This window comes from Dipteris shenzhenensis, chromosome 33, assembly GCF_047967505.1.
Source record: "Dipteris shenzhenensis isolate YYH24624 ecotype China chromosome 33, Dip_SZ_1.0, whole genome shotgun sequence".
In the NCBI taxonomy this organism is placed as follows: Eukaryota; Viridiplantae; Streptophyta; class Polypodiopsida; order Gleicheniales; family Dipteridaceae; genus Dipteris; species Dipteris shenzhenensis.
Genome location: NC_141628.1, coordinates 28,246,815 through 28,270,293, shown reverse-complemented (window position 1 = coordinate 28,270,293; position 23,479 = coordinate 28,246,815). Strand labels below are relative to the sequence as shown.

Genomic DNA, 23,479 nt, shown 5'->3' with positions numbered 1-23,479 from the left:
TGGCCCATGCCTCGATCGATGTCTCTGCCATCTGAATATGAGGAACTACATAATCTATCGTCGTCTCTATGATTAGTGCAAGGGCTTGGGGCATCCTTGTCCTCTCATGCTTCAAGCTCATCTAGATCTACAGCAAAGACAACTTTTCCTTACGCATCCTTGATGTCTATTGGCTTCGCATCCACCCCTATCGTGATCTTCCAGAGCTTCCTAGCCACTAGATGGCTATAGATCTTCACTTTCAATATGGATACTTTGTCCCATTAAGCTTTCCTATCTCCTTGAAGTTCGGAATTGTGGTAGAGGGCGTGGTTGTGGGCATGGTAACCCTAGGCATGAGTAGTGCCACCCCCGGTACCTCCTTTGAAAACACTACTTCCATGACTCCCTCTAGAACCACCACTAGAACCATTCTTCTCAGACATAGCTTCTCAAAAAATCACAGAGAAATAAACCAAAAAACTTTCTATACAAACCAAACAGGCTCAAAAAACACCTTTCTTGAATCAGGGTCGCCTTCGGGACTGGAGGGACTCCTTCCTTCAAAGTGAAAAACTAGAGCTGCAACACTGACTCTGAGACCATGTAAGAAAACCGAGGTAGGAATCGCTCGAACCTCACACACGCGGCGGAAAGAATGACTTCTATTTGAATCACTCTATGATGCAAACCTCACTCATGAACATAGGCAATAGAGAAGAGAAAGCGAAGTCAGAATTTATTCTTCCACGGAATGTGGCCAAAACAATATACCTTTATAAGACTAGAATATATCCAATAGTACAAATTTAGATTGTTGTTCCTCTAAAGTCCCAAAATCCTACGGAGAAAATAAAAGAGAAAACGAAAGAGAAGAAAATAAAAGAGAAAACGAAAGAGAAGAAAATAAGGTAACAATAAATTTAAAAAAAACAAAAGGTAGACATACTAGGCAAGCAAGGCAATAGTTATGTCGTCATTAGTGCCCAAGCATAAGCAGCTATATTGGGTTTCTAAAGACCCACACAGTCTCTGGGCAAACCCAATGCTTACTAAAATACGTCAAATAAACAAAAGAGAGAGAGAACAAGAAATAAAGAAGAAACGAGGAAGGTGACTAAGGAAAAATAAACAAACAAATCAAGAAACAAAATCGACCAAAAAACATGAATAAAATCTCTCTCTCTCTCTCTCTGTGTCATGTAGGAATGAAAGAAAGAATTTACAAAATGAATGAATTATTTAAACCATTAAAAACTAAATGAACCTCTTACATTTATGTGCCGCTTCCTACAAAGATGCAAAATTGCATGAACAACCTGAATATAGTGGTTTACACATTATAAACATGCCTCACATTGACTCAAACATTTCTGATTCGGAAAAATATGGAGTCATTTCTTTCCAATTCCATAGATTTTTGTGCCTTTGTACAACTAAGGAATCTTTTATCACTCAATGTAGTAATTTGATCACTTTACTAATACACAAGAGGTATAATCCAAGAAAAAAAAAAACCTACAATCTTAGATATGAAGTCTTTTATCTATGTTGTATCGGCCTTAGGCATGTTTAGAATGATTGAACATAAGCTGAAAACAAAAAATGGGGAGCTGAACAGTCCGTTTTTCTTTTTGTTTCAAAAGAGAGTTTGATTGAGTATGCAGATGCTTTCTAAGTTATATCAACCTCTAATCCTACGGTAGATTGAGAAAGTCTAAGATCTAAGAAAGCACAAGCATCCCCTCTTGAAGTGCCGTTCAGTTCACAAGAGTCATGAGGATAGATTCCTTCTCCAAAAGCACAGGCGTCTTTGTACATAAATTTTGAAAGTCAGGAACATCTGGCTAAGCACAAGGGTGATTAATGAGCACAAAAGAACCAGCAAAGTGCTCTCTGTAGAGAACTCTCCACAGAACACTACTCAGGAACTCCTAGTCACGCTGCCTGCTGAAGGGCTTTCAGTGACGGCTTGATCAGTGAATGAAGGGAATGGGGGAGTATTTAGAGGGGGCTGTCAGCCCCCTTACCAGACTGACTGGACAGACGACCAACAGCTGACTGCCAGTCAGCTGGTTGGTCCAGCCACCCAACCCCTGGCCAGGGCTATAAATAGGCCCTGCCAGGGTCGTCTTCTGCTTCTCCTGGTGCAGGTCTGCCATGCAGACAGGCTCCTCCTGATGCCGTTTGTGCTGCTGTCTGCTGCGCCAACCTGTTCCAGACCCATCATGGTTGAACTCAGGTCATGATTCCTTGCAGCCAGTCCGCCAAACAGCCGTACACTGCTGTGCAATCATCCTGTCCAGGTACCCCCATCCTCTACAGGACCCCGTTGTCCTCCTCATACGGGGGCTCACAAATGGTGCTGTTGACTTCTAACATTGTAACCCTAGTGTGGGTTAAACTAGGGTTTTAGGGTTTTAGAATGTTGACAGACCCTTGTATTCTCATTCTTGTAACTTCATTTCAATAGAGATCCATGTTATTTCTCCCTCCAACCCTCATAAAGAGGTGCTAAAGAAATATAGTACGAGTAACGAGTGCATGTTATTCTTCAAAATGGAGATAGTTGCCACTTGAAAAAGCCTTGAAGGACTTGCATTAGCAAAGAATGTGGAATAAGATGTACTCTCTTAGATAGGGAAAGACAGAGAGTATTACCGAATTCAGTTCCAAGGATCTAAGACATCCATAATCAACTTGCTTACAATAATATAGAGATTGAGAAATTTGACTTAGGCCAGATTGTACTGGATGAGCTGAATCCATACCCTTAAATGATATTTGAGTAGTCTAGTAGCATGGGAGAAATTCCCATTTAATTGAGAAGTTGGTTTGCTGTTGTTCATAGGAGGAAAACAGGCGAGTGCTAAATCGAGGACAAGGACAAAAGCCCATCCAAGGTCACAAAACACAAAGGGGTCATGCTTTTATTTCGTGGGTTTCAGACTGTTGGAAGAAGGTAGACATGGGAGAAGATAGCTGTGCAAGCAGAGGCAAAGGTAAGGCAAATGCAGAGGCAAAGGTAAAAGATCGGGAATGTGATGGAACCAATCCTTTCTAGGACTCATAGGGAATGAAGCACCTGAATCAAAAAATTAGCAATCAAACGTACATCCGTATCTAAGTGACTGAATCAATCCTCTCCAGAAGCCATGTGGAAGGAATCACTTAAATCAACAAACCACAATCAAATGTAGAATACTTATTAGCATGTTTATGTGAGAATTGGAAGTCTTCTGCCTCTGCAACCAAAATTTCATCCCATACGTAAATTGGGCTCATCCTTTACACTTGAAGCTACCTCTTCCTCCTCCTATTGGGGGTAAAAAGAGATACATCAGAGACATGTATTACATATCTGAATCATACTTGAGTTTGCCATCTGTAACTCACTAAATGAGGGCGATATTTGATGATTGGGAAAGCCTTATGTAGGATAAGACACAAGACAACAAAGTGATAGCTAAAGGTGTTAGGCAAGGAAATTTTTGAAGGCTGTTCACTTCTACTGGAGATGAGAATAATTTTTAATGGCATAGGAGGATAGAAAGCTTGGCAAAGTTGCACGAGCACTAGATAGTTATGGGCTGCCACATATGTGTGACAAAGCCATGAAAGTTTGCTGGGCTTGTTGCTATGGAAAGTAACACAGAGATCGACAAGCACACATAGCAACAATATCTTAGAGCTGGTGCGTGCAAATATTGTTCGACCCTTTGAGACTAGGTCTCTAACTGGAGCTGTCTACTTCATCACATTCATTAGTGATAACTCTATGAAACCTTCGGTATACATGGGTCATGATGACACACAAGTCATGGCCTTGTACAATTTTCAAATGTTTAAGGCATAGGTGGTGAATCAAATAGAGGATAGAATTAAAGTTCTTAGATCAGATAGTGGTGGAAGCTACAAATCCCAAGCTTCATTGAATTTTGCAAGATGAAGGGGTGTGCACACTGGAATGCAGTAACTAAGCTGCCCACAATGAATCCACACCATGTGTATTAACCCTAACCATAAGAGGTGGGGGTATAAGGGAAAAGCCACTAGAGCCTTTATGAAGAAGCTGGGGCTTTGAACCTCTCCTGTAACAATGCCGAGAATTCTATATACCTTTGTAAGACTAGAATAAGTCCAATCATACAAATTTTAGATTTTTTGTTGTTCTAAAGACCAAAAATCTACACAGTGCCAAGAATTCCTCCGTTAGGATGAGCCCTTTCATTTGACTTATAGATATCAGCCTTGTGGACCTTCAAAATACCAACATGCAAGCAACTTCAGATTTTTTTGCAATATGAGCAAGCAGTAAAGATAGCGATATTATACGAAGGAGAAGCCTCAGACATAGAAAAAGGTATAATGGTTTATCTTGAAGTCCCAAAATATTCTAAGATAATATAAAAAGGAACCTTTCAAAGTGATCAAGAAGATCAAATAAGTCAAAATCTCATCCAGATGTAAAAGTTCACCCTGTCTTTCATGTTGGTCAATTGAAAGAGAAACTAGGAGAGAACAACTAAGAGTCAATGTATTCACTACTCTCAAAGAACTTTGTCAATTCGCATTCCATATTAGCCAAAGGAAATTTCAGATGCAAAGAAAAAGAGTAAACGAAAAAGAAAATTCATGGACTCCTAATCAAGTGGGAAGACCAGTCTAAAGATGAATATACTTGGAAAGGTTTTGAACTCTTAAAGAAACAATATCCTAAGTTCATCTACAAAGCTTTCTTGCTTAAGGGGTTGAGAACGTTATGCGGGTATTCGCCATTACTAGGGATCTAACCAAGGGTAGGAACTAGCCCAAGGTTGAGCCTGAGCTAGCATGGATGAAGTCTAGACAATTGTCTTAATCAGAACAGTCAAGACTGTAACGATCATGACAATTATATAGAAGAGTGTCCTATATATTCAAGCAACTTATATACTAGCTGAGGCCTCCGTTGGTGTCATTGCCTTGGGTGACATATCTTTTTGTGCATCCTGACCTGCACAGGTGAGGGCTTGTTGTATGAGACACGTTCTTATTATTAGGTTGTCTTGGCTCTAGGATGAGGCTCAAAACTGGCTAAATGTGCAAGCCTGCCAGCTCTACCTGTCCCGTTCTTGTTGATAAAAGCTTGTCTGCAGCTTATGAGTTAGCTATCTACAGAGTATATCTCACCCAAGGACAATTCAGGCCTATGGTTGAGCTCAGGTATGAACTGAGACTTTAAGGTTAAGTCACATCAGCCTGAAGAATAAACCCCTTGTTATCTTTAGAGGATCAGTCGCAAGAATCAATAAGATTGGCAATCTTCTAATCAAAGGTATCAGGAAATCATCTCAAACACCAGCTGAACAGACACTTTTTGCATAAATCTACAGGTGGCTTGCTCGTCCTCAATCTGGTTGGTGCTCCAATTTTCTCAGCTGAGTCTGATAAGGTCACAGCTTAGGGAACATCAGAAGTTCAAATGGCCAGCTTAATTTTAAAGTCAATGTCCCATACATGTGTCCCACATGCTAAAATTCTCTCACTTTTCCAATATCAAAAGTCAGACTCAGCCATGACAAAAGTGAATTGATTCATGCATTTCAATATTCCAATCATAGCTCAGACCTTCTCATGGAACAGAAGGATGAGGATGAAAGAACTGGTTATTATGAAGCACAAAAGAAGACTATTAAAATTTAATAACCAGAAATTACCATCTTGCAGCTGCAAGAAAATTAGAATGCCATAGACAGCAAAGGCTGACAGGATCCTACCAGCAAACTGTCGCCAAGAAAAAGCCGATCAGCAGGAAGTGGAAACAGACCACTGAAAGTATTGTAAGAGTAGCACGAGCAATGCTATGACCATACCTGAAAAGAATTGAATGAATATATATAAATGGTGAAATAAACCGAATGAAATCAAATGACAATGCCACTTACAGCAATAAGAGAGGGTCTATGTATGGTAACAAGACAGTAAAAACAATGCAAAGTGATTAAGAGACCAAAATACTGACGCAGCACAGTACGCAGAAGCAGCAACGCCTAGCAAAAGGCTGCATATGACAACGAAGGCAGGATCATCCCTGGCCCATTGATTTTTTGTCTCTGCACGTGCAAACTGAATAGTATAGGAAATTGTCCTTCTGGTCCTCGACAAAAGAAATGAAATCTAGTCCTACCATATTCCAGCAAGTAAATAATACTGTATTGATCACAGCAAAATAGCAGTTCAAGGATCTAAATATATTACACGGGCAACTTCTGTTCAAAGACCCTAATGAATAGACCACTTACGCTTATGGTATTTTGTGTGCTGATAACTGGAGCTCCTCATGGGTCATGGTTAGAAGATTGAAAGCATGCAAGAAGCAAATCTTTGTTAGTTTTCTACCTGGGTAAAAAGAACTCAGAACAACCAAGATATCTTCAAGCGCAAAAATCATTCCAAACACATTAGCAGGGGGAAAATAAAAATAAGCTGCTAATATGCTCACTCATTATATGGCAGAAATCTTTGTCCATGCAAACAGATCTTCAATGCATACACTGGCTAGAAACACAGCAAAAGATTTTGGGCAAGAATTCTTCTTTTACCTCTAAAGTTGGGCGTATTCCATGTTCCAAACCTGTTAAAAGATAATGCCTTCATTAAGGCCAATATCACTAAGTACTGCAGTCCTCAATAATGACATGCCTTCCCACTGAGAAATGACTTACCAACTACTTGGTGTCCTCATTGAAAAATACACTATGCTGGTTATCTCCATTTGTTAGCTAATTGAAAGAAAATCAATCCATGTTGCAAGTCCAATCTTCTTTGCAAATGTGATGCAAACACGCAAAGGGAAGCAGGTACAAGTCCACCCCTATGTGCAAGGGGTCCTAAGGGGTATTCCACAGTGGGATGAAATGAGATAACACCACGACAAGCAACGAAGGATCTGCAATAATTAGAAAATGCAAGAAAATAGTGGCATCCCCACTCCAATTGCTGCTTCTCAATCCAAACAGTAATGCCTCTGTTGCAAGTGATATCTCAAAAAATGCAGCACAAGGAGGGGTAATCAAAGAGTTCCAAAAGCCAAGTAGCATGCAAATTAAATGATGCCATCATCTAAAAGGCTCAGTGGGAACACAAGTATGCTCAATTGAACCTTCCCCCCCACAGGGGGCGCAACAGAGGCTGTAATAGCCAAGTTCCTGAAAAAATGGCATAGGCATCCTCTTTGCAGAAGGGGTTAAGAAGAAAGAGGGCAAGTACATCAAAGTATTCACATCTCCCTGGCCAATAAGATAGATGATATGATGGAAAAGGAATGCAAAAGATAGCATACAGTGAACATGGTGTGCAGGAAGAGGAGAACAAAGTTAACACCCTCAGTGCAGGAGCTGTTGCAACACTACTTTATGATGCAAGGGCTGGTCGCTGTCAAGGTCCAGCAGTTCAGATGGATGGGAAGGAAGTATGCACCTTTCTCAATGCTCAGACGAGGACTGCTATTCTTGGCAACAGTTGGGTTCTCCTGCATGAAACACAATTCATGTCAGGGAGGATCTCACCCTAGGAGGTACGTATGCACTGTACTAAAGCAAGGACGCCAGATCACAGTCGACTCAAACAACAAGACGGAGCCCAGTCCCACTATCTAGGGATTTGTGTCATACTTCACCACTATTAAAATATAAATTTCACCACTTTCTACAGTCCACAACTTAACCATCAGATTCATAGGAAGCACGGCTGCTGCATCCTTTTGGTCATAAAAACTTAAGCATCTTGTGATTGTTTTCAGTCTCCACGGTGCTCCCCATACCTCTCACATCCTTGATCAAGACATGCAAGTACCCTCCTTGGCTTGCCAAAATCCAAGCCCAGACGATATTACTACAAATGCAAATCTGGCATGTCAAACAGCCTAAATTTTTACAATTTTCTGCTCATTATTCCTAGTGTGTATAATGTAACCCACATAAGGGATGAGCAATATGAACCTGTCCACTCATGAGGATATGTAAATTTGGCTCAATAAGAGTATTCATGAAGCCTACTTCAACCACAAATTTCCTTCTTTAGCTTGCATACCTTGTGCTCCCAAGATCCACATTCAAGAAAGTGATTCTGATACCCATCTGATAAACTCGCCACCCAGAACATGCAGCTAAGCAAATGATAGTCCTTGCTACTCAAGCAAAGTTCCCCTTGCAGTCAAACCTGTGCCCTACGTATTACCCTTTGCAACAAGAAAGGCTTTATACTTTCCCACTACTCCATTTGACTGCTAATTGTTCTTCTAAACCCATTTGATGCTGCCACAACTTACCTACCACCACCTGCAAGTGGCATTCTTCACACTAAATCTATTCTCAGGCCTGCTATCATGATCCATAATATTTTGCATCCAGATACAACTGTGATTATGTGGCATCCATCAATGTGCTCATCAATGCATAATTAAAATCAGCATCTGCATGGCTTCTGGATGGTCTGGACTTGTGTGGCCACCAATCTAGTGGTGCAATGTGTAGGGCCACGTACTGGAGCTGCCTAGCCACCCTCTTCACTTCTCTCAAAAGGTCCACCAGGGAGGATCGTATGAGAGACGGGCCTCTAGTGCATATATCCTAGTGCGTCCAAAGTGCACTATGGTATGTGGGATTATCCCACAAGGACCTTGCCATATGGCAGTCTCATATTCTTCTCCATTGAGACTATGGGCTTGGATTGCCCATTAACATCTCATTTGAGGTCCCTTCAATCCAAGTACAGGGAAATTTGATTTGCTAATTGATAATCATCAATGTGGGGGTGCCATCATTTGAGCTGGGCTTATCGTCCCGAACACACGTTTGACAAGCTGCAAGTTCAAAATGAGGTTGCATGGACTGCAGTAATCGCAGGATATGCAGAGCATGGGCTTGGTGAGGAAGCACTTGACTGTTTCGAACAGATGCAAATGGAGGGTATCTCTCCAGATGCTCTCAAACTAGTTTGCAGCTTAAAAGCTGGTGGCACCATTGGAGCCATAGACAAGGGCCGAGAAATACACGCTGCGATTGCGAGAAAGGGGCTGGAAAGGGATCCCACTGTTGGCAACACCTTGATGGATATGTATGCCAAATTTAGCACGCTTGCCAAAACACAGGACATGTTTGACAAGCTGCAAGTCCGACATGAGGTCTCTTGGACTGCACTAATTGCAGGATATGATGACTATGGGCTTGAGAAGAAGCTCTGAATTGTTTCGAGCAGATGCAATTGGAGGGGATCCCTCAGATGCCGTCACATTTGTTCGCAGATTGAGAGATTGGGCAGCATAGGAGCCATTGACATGGGGCGAAAAGTACATGCTGAGATTGTGGGAAAGGGTCTGGAAAGAGATCTCATTGTGGGCAACACGACAGAGACGAGGGATCACTCTAGACATAGCCCAAACAGTCCAAAGAGCAAGGAGACCACGCCCCCCGCCGCAGCGGGGACAGCTCGACAGACACAGATACGAGATAGTTTCGCAGCCCACCAGAGAGCCATCATTGTACCAGGCTTCGGCTTCGTCCCAGCGCCTGGATAGATTGATTGATATCATATGATTATGATTATGATTCTGTTAGCATAGATTAGTACTCAGCAAGGGTCCTAGCATACCCTTTGCTTCAGCCCACTGAGGCTTGTATGAGTTCGCTTTTCTGTGCACTTTGTCCCGTAGGCCCGCGAGGTCTCCTGTGGACGTTAATATATCTTTCTTTCTTTCTTTCTCTCTCAGCCCGTCGTTGTCCGTACTCAGCCTGTCGTCGTCGTCCGTACTCAGCACGTCGGTTATACCCCATCCTGTAGTCTGTACCTCGGCCCGTCATCCGTACCTCACAGCCCACTGTCGTACATAACAGCCCGTCGTCCGTACAACCCTCTTGACTTGTCGTTTGTACAGCCTGTAGCCCATCGTCTGTACAGCCTCCGTATAGTTTGTCGTACATCAATGTCAGACCTCCGTATAGCCCGTACATACCTTCTTCTCCATCCGTTAGTTATCCTCCTTACACCTAACAGGTTGCAGGAGCCAGTAGTTCCGGGAGGCCTCTAACCCCTAGCTGGGCTGAACCCCTAGCCCAGCCAGGGGGGTAGTTTAGCCCAGGGTAGCAGCAGACATGGCCAGCAAGGAATGGCTGAGCCTCTCCTCGAAACCTCCTCCCTCAACCCCAGCAGCATCAGCCAACAAGGCCCGATATGCCACAGTTGCAGCGATGACACCTTCTCAGTATGCACAGGCCCGATAGGCCACAGCCAAGACACCCTCTCCATATGCTCACACATACGTACGAGCAGGTTTGGATCGACCCATAATTGGGCACCATGAACAGATTTTTTATCTACAGCAGCAGGTAACAGAGTTAAAGATGCAACTGGCAGATGCAATAGCTAGAATTCAGATTCTTGAAGGACCTGGCAAGCAGGCAATAATTGATGAGGCTGTAAAGTCTTGCAAGGCTTCGCCCCCTACCCCCTAGCTAGTCTCTACAGTCAAAGATCTAGTTCACATTGAAAAACTGACCACTAAGAAGGAAGTGATTGTGGAGTTTGATACCAAAGTAAATAAAGCTGACATTCAGGAAGAGATTAAAGAACACCCAGCTAGACATGGTAATGCCTTGAAGATAAGAATAGGGGAACTTCTTGAAGGATGGTATGAAGAAGAGGACTTTCGGTGACACTATAGCACATGTCAAAGCAGCCATGCCTAACATTGATTGGACGGTTGACAAGGGTGGGTAATCTCTCTCTCTCTCTCTCTCTCTCTCTCTCTCTCTCTCTCTGTGTCTGCGTGTGTTCAAGTGAAATCAAAACCTAAAAACGCAGAAAAAGCTACAGAAATTATGGCTAGACCCAAGAACAAATATGCAATTCTACAAACAGGAAATAAACTAGATGGACAGGTATCCAATGCAGAAATACCTTGGGGAAGATATCTCAATGTTTAAAAGGCATTTCATCTGCAAAATAAGGAACATCCTCTAAAGGTGGAGAAGGGCAGGTGTGCGTGACCCATGCATATGCATACATCAGAGAAAATCATATTGGCAGCAGGGATAGCCTGAAAATCTACTCGAACAGCCAACAGCCCAAAGCTTGGGAGCTATCTAAAAGAAGTCTTGGAGCACCACAGCAAAGTCCTCAAGTTAGCACACAAACTAGCTCAGCAAATACTCACAGCCACACACTTCCTCGAAGAAGTCTCTATGAAGAAATGCGGTGCTAGTATCTCATTGATGCAATTGCTAAATTCATCGGATAGTAGTAATGCGTGAGGCAAATCAAAAAGTGTAATAATATACGCTTGTTAGCATGCCAAAAATGTATGTCCAAATCAATCCAACAACACGCCCCCAAACACTGCAAATGTTACCGCTCAATATCCATCCCGAGGTTAAAACCCATTCATTCCATCATCCATAGGCTCGAGAAACTACAATCGCATCGCACCGACGTGATTGTGCTCAAGGACAAGTACATGATTGATGAAACAAAGAAAAGAAACAAATTTGATAATTAAGGCATCTTATCATCCAAGGACATCACTCGACTACCATTTGAAAACCTGGTAGACTTCAGAATCATTAAACACATAAGATCATGGGCTTTCTACTTGCACTAGTTCATATCTTGTCAATAGAAATTACACGACTTGGCTTTAGCAAATAGCTGACCTTAAAATGCAATAAAGCTTCATTTGATCTCATCTTACAAAGTATATGGAAGTCCAAAACACAAGTTAAAGCAACAAGGAAATCCTAAGATAAAATCACAAGCTACATTCATCTATTTTAGGAAAACATTAACATTTTTACAAGGCACAAGCAATCGACTCAAAATTAAGTTGCAAACTAGGATGGCTTCACTTACACAACTTTTGGGGAGGTGCATAGATGAAGCATTTGCCAAAATGTGTACTCAATATCCATTTGCCTCCACTACAAAGTTTTCACACAAGTCAATGTCAAATGCCTAGATTGCAAATTTGTGATCATTCTAAAATACTAATCTAACAAAATAAAGAATAAATAAGGAAGCAAGCTCTCTCTCTCTCTCTCTCTCTCTCTCACATCTCCTCTATTTTCAGACCTAGGGTACAGCCGATCGGGGTTACAATGGTGCTCATCAGACGTCGGGTAGCGCTCAAGAGGGCACGACGGGTTACTCATCTAGATAGCAGGGCATGTTTGTGGATTCATCTAGATATATATGAAGGATATTACTCCTCCTAGCATTTAAAAGCATTTAAAAAACCCTAATATAGTATGCTGTAGCCAAATTTCTGTTAACATTCTTCGATGTGATTGAGGGCTCTACTAATGTGTGCAGCATCTCTTCATCAAACACTATGGTACACATTTAAGTTTCGTCCTCCCATAGGCAAACCAATCTAACAGCTTGGATCGTCCTCATCCATTTTGAAGTGTTCAAGACATTCGAAGAGAGATGACACAAGATCAATGTTCTTCCTATATCTCTACCATATTCATGGCTCTATCCTCCAAGCTAGAGCAGTCCGTTCTATTGTGGATTTGTGTAATTTCACATTATGTACAAGGCTTGTCCTATGTGGTGATTGGATTTTGGATTTTCCAAGATATTTGACTGTAATTTTCTCATGCCTTAGTGAGAAGAATTCTTAAAGATCCAAGAATCATACGGGAATACTAAAGATGGATGTCTACGATGGCCACATCATGAAGAAAAAGAAAGAAGAATTGTTGTGGCTCATTTTAATGAATGATATTGTAGACATTGCACGATTTGTTAGAGAACAATTGATATGTTCATGCCACTAGGGGATGATGTTATCTCAGTATAGATAGGTCTGAAAAGGGGGGTGCCCATCCTGACCCTTTTATCTTGTCCACTGCGTAAGATCCATTTTGTGGTGAACCACCTTCATCCTAGGGAAAGTTTGTGATTTGTTGAATATGTGCTAAGTGTTTAGCTAAATGTATAATAAACTTTTGTGAATGATGCATGATCAAGAGCTCCCCACCAAGACCCGGTTTTACCGCGATCACTTCTTGAGCGTCTCCGAGGAGGGATTCATCATCAGACCCCAGTATCTCGAGGACAGAGGAGTCTCACATGCATTGAGGATCGCTATTGGGCAAATGCGGGTTTCATCCCATCAGTTGAGGATTGAGACAGGGAGGGAGAAAGAAAGAAAGAAATGGGTCTATGAGACTGCGAAAAAACCTAAATACAATGAGCTGTGGTAGTGGAGCTACTAAACGAGCATCCACACCAATGCAGAATGCAATAAAATGCAAAATGGCAGTACTAAGTCCTAAGTACAGCATAGTCATATCCCGACTATATATATATATATCAATCTTAGCATCATTGTCGGCATCACCATCATCATCGTCAGTAACAGAACATCAGGATGGATGAGGCTGTGGAAGCGGAGGCATGAGGTCAACAATAGAGCGTTGTCGCCCCCTCAAGGGTGCAGTCTTGGTACGTCTCCTGGTTGTAGCTCTGCATCTAACCAAGGCCACTGTGACCCCCGTCGGTCGGGCTCCGACCCTAAACAAGGAGGGGATGTCTCCAAGTATGATCTGTGAGTCAACCCTCTGTCTGAGCTGTCAGGTCATAGGCTCTGGGTCACGGTCATGTCAAGGTCTCACCTCATGGGGGTCTATGTGATCTGGCTGAAAGAACTCCGTGATAGAGCTCTGAGAGGTATCAGGTGCTCGGAGTATCCTATCTCGATGTTTGAGCATCTCATGAATGAAACCAGCCAAACATCGTTGGTCTGGGTAGGAGAGGACACGAGCCAACATCCCAGAACTCTCTGAAGAGGCAGTATAAATGCCCTCGGATCTTATAGTAAACAGGACATCTGAAGATGAAATGCCCCTCTGTCTCAACCTCCAACATGTCACACAGTGTGCATATGCGCCTCTCCCTAGGTAACCGCTTTGCTCGGCCGCTCTTGATACGAAGTCTGTGTGAAGAGACTCGGAACTACCCAAGGGAGATCCTCAACGAGTGGGGTAGGTGAATCTACGTGTATCCTGGTGGATCAATGAAACCCTCCGCTGTGATATGTAAGAAGTGATCTCTGTAGAAGCCGCTTCACTGGAAGATCACTCGGGCCTAACCAAGTCCGGAATGTGTGTAGCTGTAGTAGATCCTCACAGATAACTTGGTTGACCTCGTGTGATAGGAGGGGAGAGAAAGGAGCATCCATGCTGTCCTAAAAAGGAGGTAATCTGTCCATATGGAGCCCTAATCATGCAAACCATCTCTCTCTGCGTGCATACCAACACCTCTCATCTCCCCCTACTACAAGTGCCATAGAAGAGGGCAATGCTAGCCATGGTATCTTGCTACGCCCGGATGTGTAATCCCCATACTCCTTGACTCGATACAGATATGTAATGACCTGAAACGGATCATCCGTGATAACATGAGAACCTGTAGCCGCTGCACCCTGGCCCACTCTGTATCCGACAAATCTGGTCCCCAACAGGGGCTGCCATACATCCCTGTAGGGCATCCCTGACTCGATACAGATATGTAATTACCTAAAATGCAGCATCTAGCTGTAATGGAGGTGACCCAAACTCCGCCCGAATGATTTGGTGAGGGACGGATGGCTTACCACGGATCATCTGTGATAACATGAGAACCTGTAGCCGCTCCACCTAGGCCCACTCTGTATCCGACAAATCTGGTCCCCAACATGGGCTGCCATACATCCCTGTAGGACGGACCAAGGAGTTAAAAAGCAACCCTTTGATCCGTGGATCCTAAAAATGAGAGCGGAAGCACTGTCTCTCAAGTCTAGCCAATGAAGCATATCCTCTGCTCAGGCGCGCTTGCATTGCAGGTCTCATGGTGAAGGTGGGTCCAAAAAAGACGACCCCCAGATAAGTGTATGATGAAACGACCTCAACAAAGGACCCCTCAAAAGTGAAATGCTCATTGCGCATGACAACTCGGGATGTATTGAAGATCATAACCTTGGTTTTACCCAAGTTGACCTTCGAATCATGAGACTCACAAAAATCCACGACTTGGGATGCACAGGTCATTGACGATCTTCAGATTTGCACCACTGCCAAAAAAACCTCTTCACCATTCAGTAACAAGTCGACCATGTATAGCCACAAGTATACAGCTTGGGATCGTTATCTGCCCAAGATCCCAACCACGAACCAAATTCAGAGCTCCACAAAACAGGTCGCATGTAGTCTATGCAGGCTTTTCTCCAAGACAGAACTGCCTCGTTCAGTGTGTAAATCAGCTTATCCGTGCATACACACAGCCACTAAGAGTCTTGTTCATGCTCACGAACCAATACCAGCCTGCATACTAACAACAAGCACCCCTGGGCAATATAATCTGTCAAAAAGGAACTGTGCTAGACTCCACGTGACAGCATACAAACTGACGCAGCAACATCACCGGCATCCTCCCACAATTCATTTAGAAAAGCAGCGTCGCACTGATCTACAGCAAGCATCTTCCCCCTCAACGACGATCGAAGAGCAACGGCCTCTCATAGACAAGCTCCATTCGTCACCTCGTCAAGCAAGGGAATGCTTCAGCCTCTCTCTGACGACCTCTGCTACCACCTACGAGTCTCTCGTCAAGAGCAACGCAGCATCCTTCCAACGTCCACAATCAGCTCCCTGCGCCATCCCACGTAGCTCCAGCTCACCGTCTAGAAAACTCCCCTTTTCCATCACGTAGCCACCTTGCATGCACATGTTCCCTTCCAGAATTTCCATTCCACATCACGTGGAATTTACTACTCGCCCATTAAAACATGCAAATACCCCCAAGGCACATTAAATGCACATTTTGGACCTTTTAGTCACACAATTCCCACACACATTAGCATGCACATTAAAGCTTGCATGCACCCCCATACACCCACATGAAAAGCCCCTTGACATGGGCACCAGAACATATCAAATTCCCGTAACATGCAAGACCACATTGACTCAAGAAAATTAAAAAAAACCCTTCGTGACTTGATTTTACATGACCCCAAAAACATTCACTTGACCACACACTGGATACCCTTGCTCTGGAGGTATGGTACAACCACATTGCATTTCATCATTTCCCATGAAGTCCCTGCAAAACAAACTTTATTGTCTCAAAAAACTATACATTAGTCCATCATGCTTGTGAAAGAAAAATCCACAAATGCCAAAAGCCCACACCTACCCTAGATGTGTACAACTATGTGCCTACCCACAACTATATACGGTGCTCAAAAACTTGATACTGGTTTTGTCCTATCAACGGGCTCTCAGAACGGTGTCAAATGCTTTGCGGAAGTCCACAAAGCAACAGTAAACCCTTTGCTTCCGTGCCCTCGCCTCCTCGATGATACATCTGAGCGTGAGAATGTGGTCCATGGTCCCATGATCCCGCCTAAAACCGGCCTGTCCCGCTGCTTTGAGTCCTCGACACTCCGCAAATCTGCTGACCTCAGAATCAAGTACTGATGCATACATCTTGGACATGACATGTCCAATCATGATGGTCCTGTAGTTCTCCGGGTTCATGGGATCCCCTGCCTTGTGGATGGGTGAGATAGTGTTGATGGTCCAGGTGCGTGGAAACCCCAAGCAAACGGCTTCATTAAATAGCTTGGCTAAGTATCCAATGAACTCAGTGCATAGTCCCTCATGATCCTTCGCTCGGCCATTATGAAATATCATTACAGCATCCTTTACCCCTCCCCAAGTGAAGAGGGTGCAAAATGTGGGGCGTGGCATATGTGATAGGTTAGGGGCTGGCTGATTTGGGATATCATAGAGCGTGCGTGCATAATCAGACCACACCTGAGTGTCAGTGAGTGGTGGGGGGGACCGTCCCTCTAAAAATCTTCGCCAAAAGTCCTTAGAGTTGTTACTGAACAGAATGTTCAGTAGCTCCTCCTCGTTCCGGCGCACAAAGTCAAGTTTCTTCCTGCGTACCAGACGATGATACTCGCATAGCATCACTGATTTGCTCGGAAGGTCATTTTTTGTTTCGAATATAAGCTAACGGCATAAAGCCTTACACTCATCATCGTACCAGCTATTACATGGTACGGTCCTAGGAGGTGGTGGATGGGTGGAGCGGGTGGTGTGGGGAAAGGCGTGAAGAGCAGCCTCGTGTAGTGAGCGAGTGACTAGGGCAACACAGTCTTCTAGTAAGGGTATAAAGTCAATGTATGCGAGAAGAATGTACAGACGACTAGAGTAAGTAGGTGAGTGATCGCGATCAAAGCGTATATCATGGTAAGTGGGGTAAGAGCTCAACGGGGTAGAAAGTGATGTGCGACGGGGGGTAGAAATACTAAATAAAAGATAGGTATGGTCAACCCCTAGCAACATCAAAGTACGTGGGATTCCCCGCACTGAGGCTACCCCGATGGCAGATGCGCAGGTCTTCGTGACCACTTCCCTAGGGGTGACTGAGCACAGGATTGAGAGAGCATGGCCGGTTGGGAGGGACCCTAACAGAGAGCAGCCCCTTATCAGTTGGTTCCATGACGCCCAGGCACGACTTTCAGCTTTACGTCGTAGGTCAGTCTTACGAGATCAGCCAACGATCCCCATGGACGAGGACCTCACTTCACTACAGGTTGAGGAGAGGCGTTTCCTGTTGTAGCAGCGGGATCAGGTCCGCAAAGAGGGAAAGTGGGCAGTAGTACGAGATGGACGACTCCTTACAGGCCCTCGCGGGGCACCCACCTCTCCCACATAGGGAGGCGGGGCCTATGAGACTCAGACATCCGAGACCCTATCATGTACCATCCGGAACTGTAATGGTACCTTATGGTCAGAACCAGGGAACTTCTCGTACCTTACAGGTTGAGGAGAGGCATTTCCTGTTGTAGCAGCAGTAGGACCAGGTCTACATTGGGCTCTATATGCTTAAGATGCGCCGACATAGGGAGACCCTGCTACGACAGATCAGAGAGCAGCAGTAGGCAATCAGACCACAAGATACAGATGATAACCAGACATAGTGGCGGGTCACAAATTTCTATCTTTGAGTCAGCTCTAGGACACAGGGGGATGGAGGAGGAGGAGGAGCTAGCCGATATGCGGGCAGTCTGGATTTCTGAGAGAGTGGTGCAAAGGCCACCCACGACACGGAGAGCGACCAGAGCACCCTCTATTGAGGTGATACCTATTACAGCTTTCCTCAAGTTCCAGCTCCAATCTCCTACTACCTCAAATAGCACGTGATATATTCTGTATTTGATTTTGATTTGGCTTGAGCTATTAAGCTTTTCTATTTCAGCATATTACTCAGCAAGGGCCTTAGCGCGCTCCTTACTCCAGCCCTTTGTGGCTTGTATAAGTTCTTTTCCCTTTTTGGTGTGTTTTGCACTTTGCCCCATAGGCCTGCGAGGCCTCCCCTTGCTCCAGCCCTTTGTGGCTTGTACGAGTTCTTTTCCCTTTTCGGTGTGTTTTGCACTTTGCCCCATAGGCCCACGAGGCCCCCCGCAGAAGTTAATATATCTTTATTTCTTTCTTTCTTTCTTTCTATTGGAGAACACACATGGGTAAACACAATGTGTAGATATAACAATGTCATTGCAATCACCCTCTTAAAAAGCAAGACATCTAATGTGGGAGATTTGCGAGCGTATAGCACTCAGATTATCTTGCTTATAGACTTGTGTAAATAGTGTTAGAAAATGAAAACCCTATAGAGGGTATCCAGCAGCACAAGATTGGTAAAGCACCCCAGGAATTACACGCGGAAGTGTTTCACTACGGAATCAAAGCTTCATTAACTGTGTGCACTTCACGACCATAAGCGTATGTGCAAGCCAGTAAATAGACAGTGCTCCAAGAAAGATATATAATCCACAATGGTATATTTCCATCCAAGACAAGACACCATACAAAAGAGATGCAGAGTCCCACCAAACCGTGGTCCTCCGATGTTAGCAAAAGTTCTCCTACTATTTGCTTGGCACCTCTAGATCTCTGAGCCCGCATTTATGTAGACTCTCTGTCAATTGATCCCTCCACCTTACTGCCCGGGTAGTCAGCCTAGGTGGGCAGCTTCTCCAACCTTAGTCAGCAGCCCTCCAGCCCTCAAAGAGTGGTTTCTGCTCACCAAGTCCAGTTCCGCATAAGCACACCAATCTGATACACAGGTCCATCCAAGGTAGCACCTAATGGTACTGCCACTTTCAGTCACCAACCTGCCTTTGAACTCAAGCACTCCAAGTACCAGTATCTTCCAACTATCTCCCTCATGATGGGTGAACAGCCTGAAGTCCTTCAGGCACCAAGTTCCCAGGGTTTGTTTCAACCCGTCCTCCGTTTGGCTACCAAATAGCATACCCGAGACATTATATCCCAAGCACCAATCGAGATTACCTGGACAGTATAGCTCCATGTGTGGTCCTGTGTTGTCCCCCTCTAGGTCACAAACTCCATCGGACTCCGAGTCCTCAAGTCCAGTCGAAGAATGCCCCTCTATGTCAGCAAGACCAGCCAGGCACCCAAATGGCTCCGGGTACCCATTTGTATGTTGCTGATGGTGTCAAGACTTTTAATAGACTTTTCAATTATTAAGGTACTTATTCTTACAAATTTTCATAATGAAGCACATGGATTTCCATGAACTAGCTCACAAGCCCACCGGGCCACCAGCCTTGAGATGGGATGAGAAGGGAAGAAATTAACAAAGAGGATGTCTGCACCAAGCTGAGCGAATTGAAGTAGAAGAAGAATAAGTCCATCCAGGATGCCCTCGACTGTCCATCACCTTTGCAAAGTCCTCAATGTCATGCTAATAGTAACACCAGGGTCCGTATACCTAATCTCAGCAACACCGGGAGATGCCACTGAGAAAAGTTCCTCTCTGAGCACCACATGAACTGAGTTTGACTCCTCTGACTCTAAGTTGGCACCTTCTTCGTCTGCTCAACCTTCTTTTTGCAATCCTTCACAAAATGCCCTAGCTCCTCACAAAAGAAGCATTTCTTCTCTTTCTTCTTCTGCTTCTTGTTCTCTTCATCTGAAGAGTCCACTCCGTGTCAGATTTGCCCTTCTCGGACCTGCCTTTGCCAAACTTACCCTTGCCCTTCCCTTTGCTCCTGTCCTGCGCTACTAGAGCTTTATCATATGTTCCATCGTACTTCTTTCCCAAGCTTCTTGTTGCAGCAACAATGGAACCAGCTTCTTGAATATTATTGGCGCCGCCCTATGCCCTGCAATCATTGTAGTAACAATATGTTTTAAATGAATTTTTTTAATTATTTGAAATATTTATATCAATTCATTCCACATGAAAGTTCCACCCGTACGACCGTTTGGTTCCATCAAGCCTCCCATGTCTCCAAAATTTGGGATATTGGCCATGACAATGAGCTGAAAGGAATAGAATTAGAGTGACGTACACCTGCCTGAATCTAAGTCTCACGCCTGGGTACCATCCTTCAAACTTCGAAGCAGATTCCCCCGAGCAATGAATCAAAGTCGTCCTTGCCTTCAAGCTCCTCCTCCCATGAACTACCGTCAAGACTCTGACACCATGTTAGAAAATGAAATCCCTACAGAGGGTTTGCTGACCCCTCTGCAGTAGAACCCCTCCGTATCACCACGCACTTCTCCGTAGGCTTCAGTAGCTTGCTCTAGATTGAGCTCCATCTGCTGCTTCCGTCTGCACTCACATGCACTCTCCTACAGCCACTAGATGTGTGCACTATAGAGCCAAATGTTGGCTGAGCGATGCATATAGATGAGCTAACAGCTGCCCCCACTATGGGGCCTTTTATAGGGCTTGGTAGCCCTATGACTGATCGCACTGACAACTCTTGGGAACATACAGAAGCTTGGAGGAATGCTTCCCCCCTCTGCCACCCTCGGCGATGATCTCCAACCTGCCCTCGCCTTGAACTGGGAAGGTGGACTTATCACCACTGACGATATTACCTGACTCCCACCAAAGGTCCTGGAAAATCTCGCAGGAAGAAGCCATGTGCCTGGAAACACCACAGTCCAAAATCCACTCCCGAGAGTCAACCAAGGATGAGACCAACCGCCTCCTTGCTCGGAGCTCCGCTGTCCATGATCTTCAAGTTTATAAAAGCTGGGGTTGGCACCGCTGCACCTAAGGATCTGGTACCCTTCTCTTGGCTCCGCTGAGAGCACTTTCCTCCAATAGTGACCCTTCTCGCCCCAGTGGTTACAGGTGTTACAGGTCTGCTCAGTCTTCAAGGCATCACGATCCACATCACACGCCTTCTCCGAAGATTGTGACTTGTTGTTGCTGCTGTTTTTCCATCCTTTCGACTGCAAAGCAGCCGAAGCCTCCAATTGAATGACTCCTCGTTCAATAATAACTTAATTTTATCAACTTTGGAATGTTCTGTACAATAGGGATGCTTTATAGGAGCTTGCGATAGGAACTAGAGTTTCTATTTCCTCAATCACACAAACAAATTGACGGACCCAAACAGCTAGAGTCATTATAATTTTGCTTGGGATTTCAAACAGCCAGATAACTCTCCAAAATGTTATGAAGTAGCAGTATGTTGTTCGCACACTTAAAACAGGATTGTGAGAGTGCATCTTTCATGTCCAAAGCTAAATGAAAAATCTCCAGCACTGATGACATGGTTAGCAAACCGATTGTTATTTGTCATGTACTAGGCTGAATTTATGCATTTAAACTATTTCTGACTTGAACAGTTGTGGAGTCAAAATCTACTTTGCAACACAGCTAGGAATATGAAGAGACATGTGCCAACGTGCACTGACATAGCAACAAAATTTTCCAATCCAAGATGTGAAACCGTTTCTAAAAGCTAACAAAGTAAATATCAGGATTTGGGTAAGCTTTATGTGGCCAGGTTGAAATTTTTTTGAAGAACTTGAGAAAGATCTCAAAAAGCAGTCAAATTTGTTCCCTTTCTAAGAGGAGATCTACAATCCCTTGATCTATTGAATATCACAAGCCCCCACCGATAACCGTATCTTCCAGAAAAAAGGGTGTGCTTTATAAAAGCAGTGCCAAAGGCAAAGAATATGCATGCTGACACAATATAGCTCACGAACAATTCCAGAATAAAAGTGGCAAATACTGAGACAGGAAATTAAGTTGAGAATTGTCATATTGAAAAGCTAACAAAAAGGACATTGTGTTAAATATGTAGTCCCCAATCTACAGGTGCACCCCCCAATGTAAGCAAGGCAAATCAGGGTGAACAAGTTAAACACGGAACAAGATTCATGTATCACAACTTACAAAATAGCAAACATATGGTTGCCTTGCCCAACTAAGACATTAAATCTGTCGTCAGCCTCATAAAGAAGCATTAACGCAGGCTCAGAGATCTTTTCTTGAGTACCCATACAGAAACTGTACAACAAAACAGGCGCTAAACACCTGGAACCCGCCAGCCAGAGCTGAAATCCTATAGTGACACTTCTGTGAAGCATCTGTGTGTCTGAAACTCATCATGACTCGCATCAAAGATATCGCGATATCTGCAAAGAGGTGGCACTAAAGCCGGATTCTGTAGGGCTGGTCTTTAGGAGGTAGCACTAAAGCCGGACTCAGTAGGGCTGGTCCGAAGGAATCTAAATCGATAACTGCAACCCAGCACATATACTCTCAAGTGGTTCAGATGGTACATAACGTTCTGGCAACGTATTGGATTTGAAAATGCATTTTGTAAATGCCTGCAAAAGTAGGCTTCTCATCGGCACCTGCGATTAGTTATCCGTTATGCCTTGGCGTATTTGATATGATCGCATTAAATTGTTAGTTAGAATGTACGTTTTCTTTTACTTAAGATCTAAGTGTTGAGGTTTCACTACCAATCTGGAGGACAGAGAATTTCCATAAGCCTTTTACATAGCAGTCTGCTGAGCTGAGAGAGCAGGATCGGCTTACAGAGCTTGAAATTCCAAATATGTTTCGAGTAAAACAGAACACGATCTAAGATCCGACACTGGAAACTCGGGAATTTTTAAACTAAGAAACATTCAAACGATCGATGGCAGTGGACAAAGCCATTGGAAAGAGCTCAAGAAGACGCCAGACCTTGACTATTCGCCGTAAGTACTGAGCCAGCAATGAATTGTGGCGAAGACCGGAGGTGGGTCGATGCCTGGAAGTGGTGGGCAACATGCTCGTGGTTTGTGAGGCCCCTGATGGAAGCCAGACACAGAGAGAGAGAGAGAGAGAGAGAGAGTAGGAGAAATGTTAAAGTTTATCACCTCATTAGTCTAGAGCTCCTTAGATCATGACATGGTTTTCTTAACAAATCACACAAATTTTGCCTTGAGAATTTGCAGATTTTCTACTTATGATATAACTTAGATTAGATGCTCCTTTTTGCAATTGTTTGAGAATTAAATTTACAAGTAATATTAGAGTTTTGCAACCTCATGGTTATATGGTTTGGAGGTTTTCTGGAGGAAAAGCTAATTCCCCATGGTTTTTTCCCCGTCCACCTGTGCTTGTTGTCCGTGTAATTCCCCAT

General features: G+C 44.0%; 1 protein-coding gene across 2 annotated transcripts in view; it reads right to left on the bottom strand.

Moving 5' to 3' along the window:
* Positions 1 to 23,233, bottom strand: part of LOC147879928 (UNC-50 family protein) — a 33,167-nt gene extending 9,934 nt beyond the window's left edge. Inside the window, exons 1-5 of one of the 2 annotated variants that reach the window (XM_087371561.1) lie at positions 23,038 to 23,233; positions 11,866 to 11,933; positions 6,264 to 6,289; positions 5,972 to 6,074; positions 5,739 to 5,834 (exon numbers count right to left, since the gene is read on the bottom strand). In XM_087371561.1, the coding sequence (XP_087227687.1) occupies positions 5,739 to 5,834; positions 5,972 to 6,074; positions 6,264 to 6,289; positions 11,866 to 11,933; positions 23,038 to 23,124 (380 nt within the window). In that variant the 5' untranslated portion in view covers positions 23,125 to 23,233. The remainder of the gene's footprint in view (positions 1 to 5,738; positions 5,835 to 5,971; positions 6,075 to 6,263; positions 6,290 to 11,865; positions 11,934 to 23,037) is intronic. The other variant, XM_087371562.1, reaches the window with a different exon arrangement.
* Between the last annotated feature and the right edge of the window lie 246 nt (positions 23,234 to 23,479).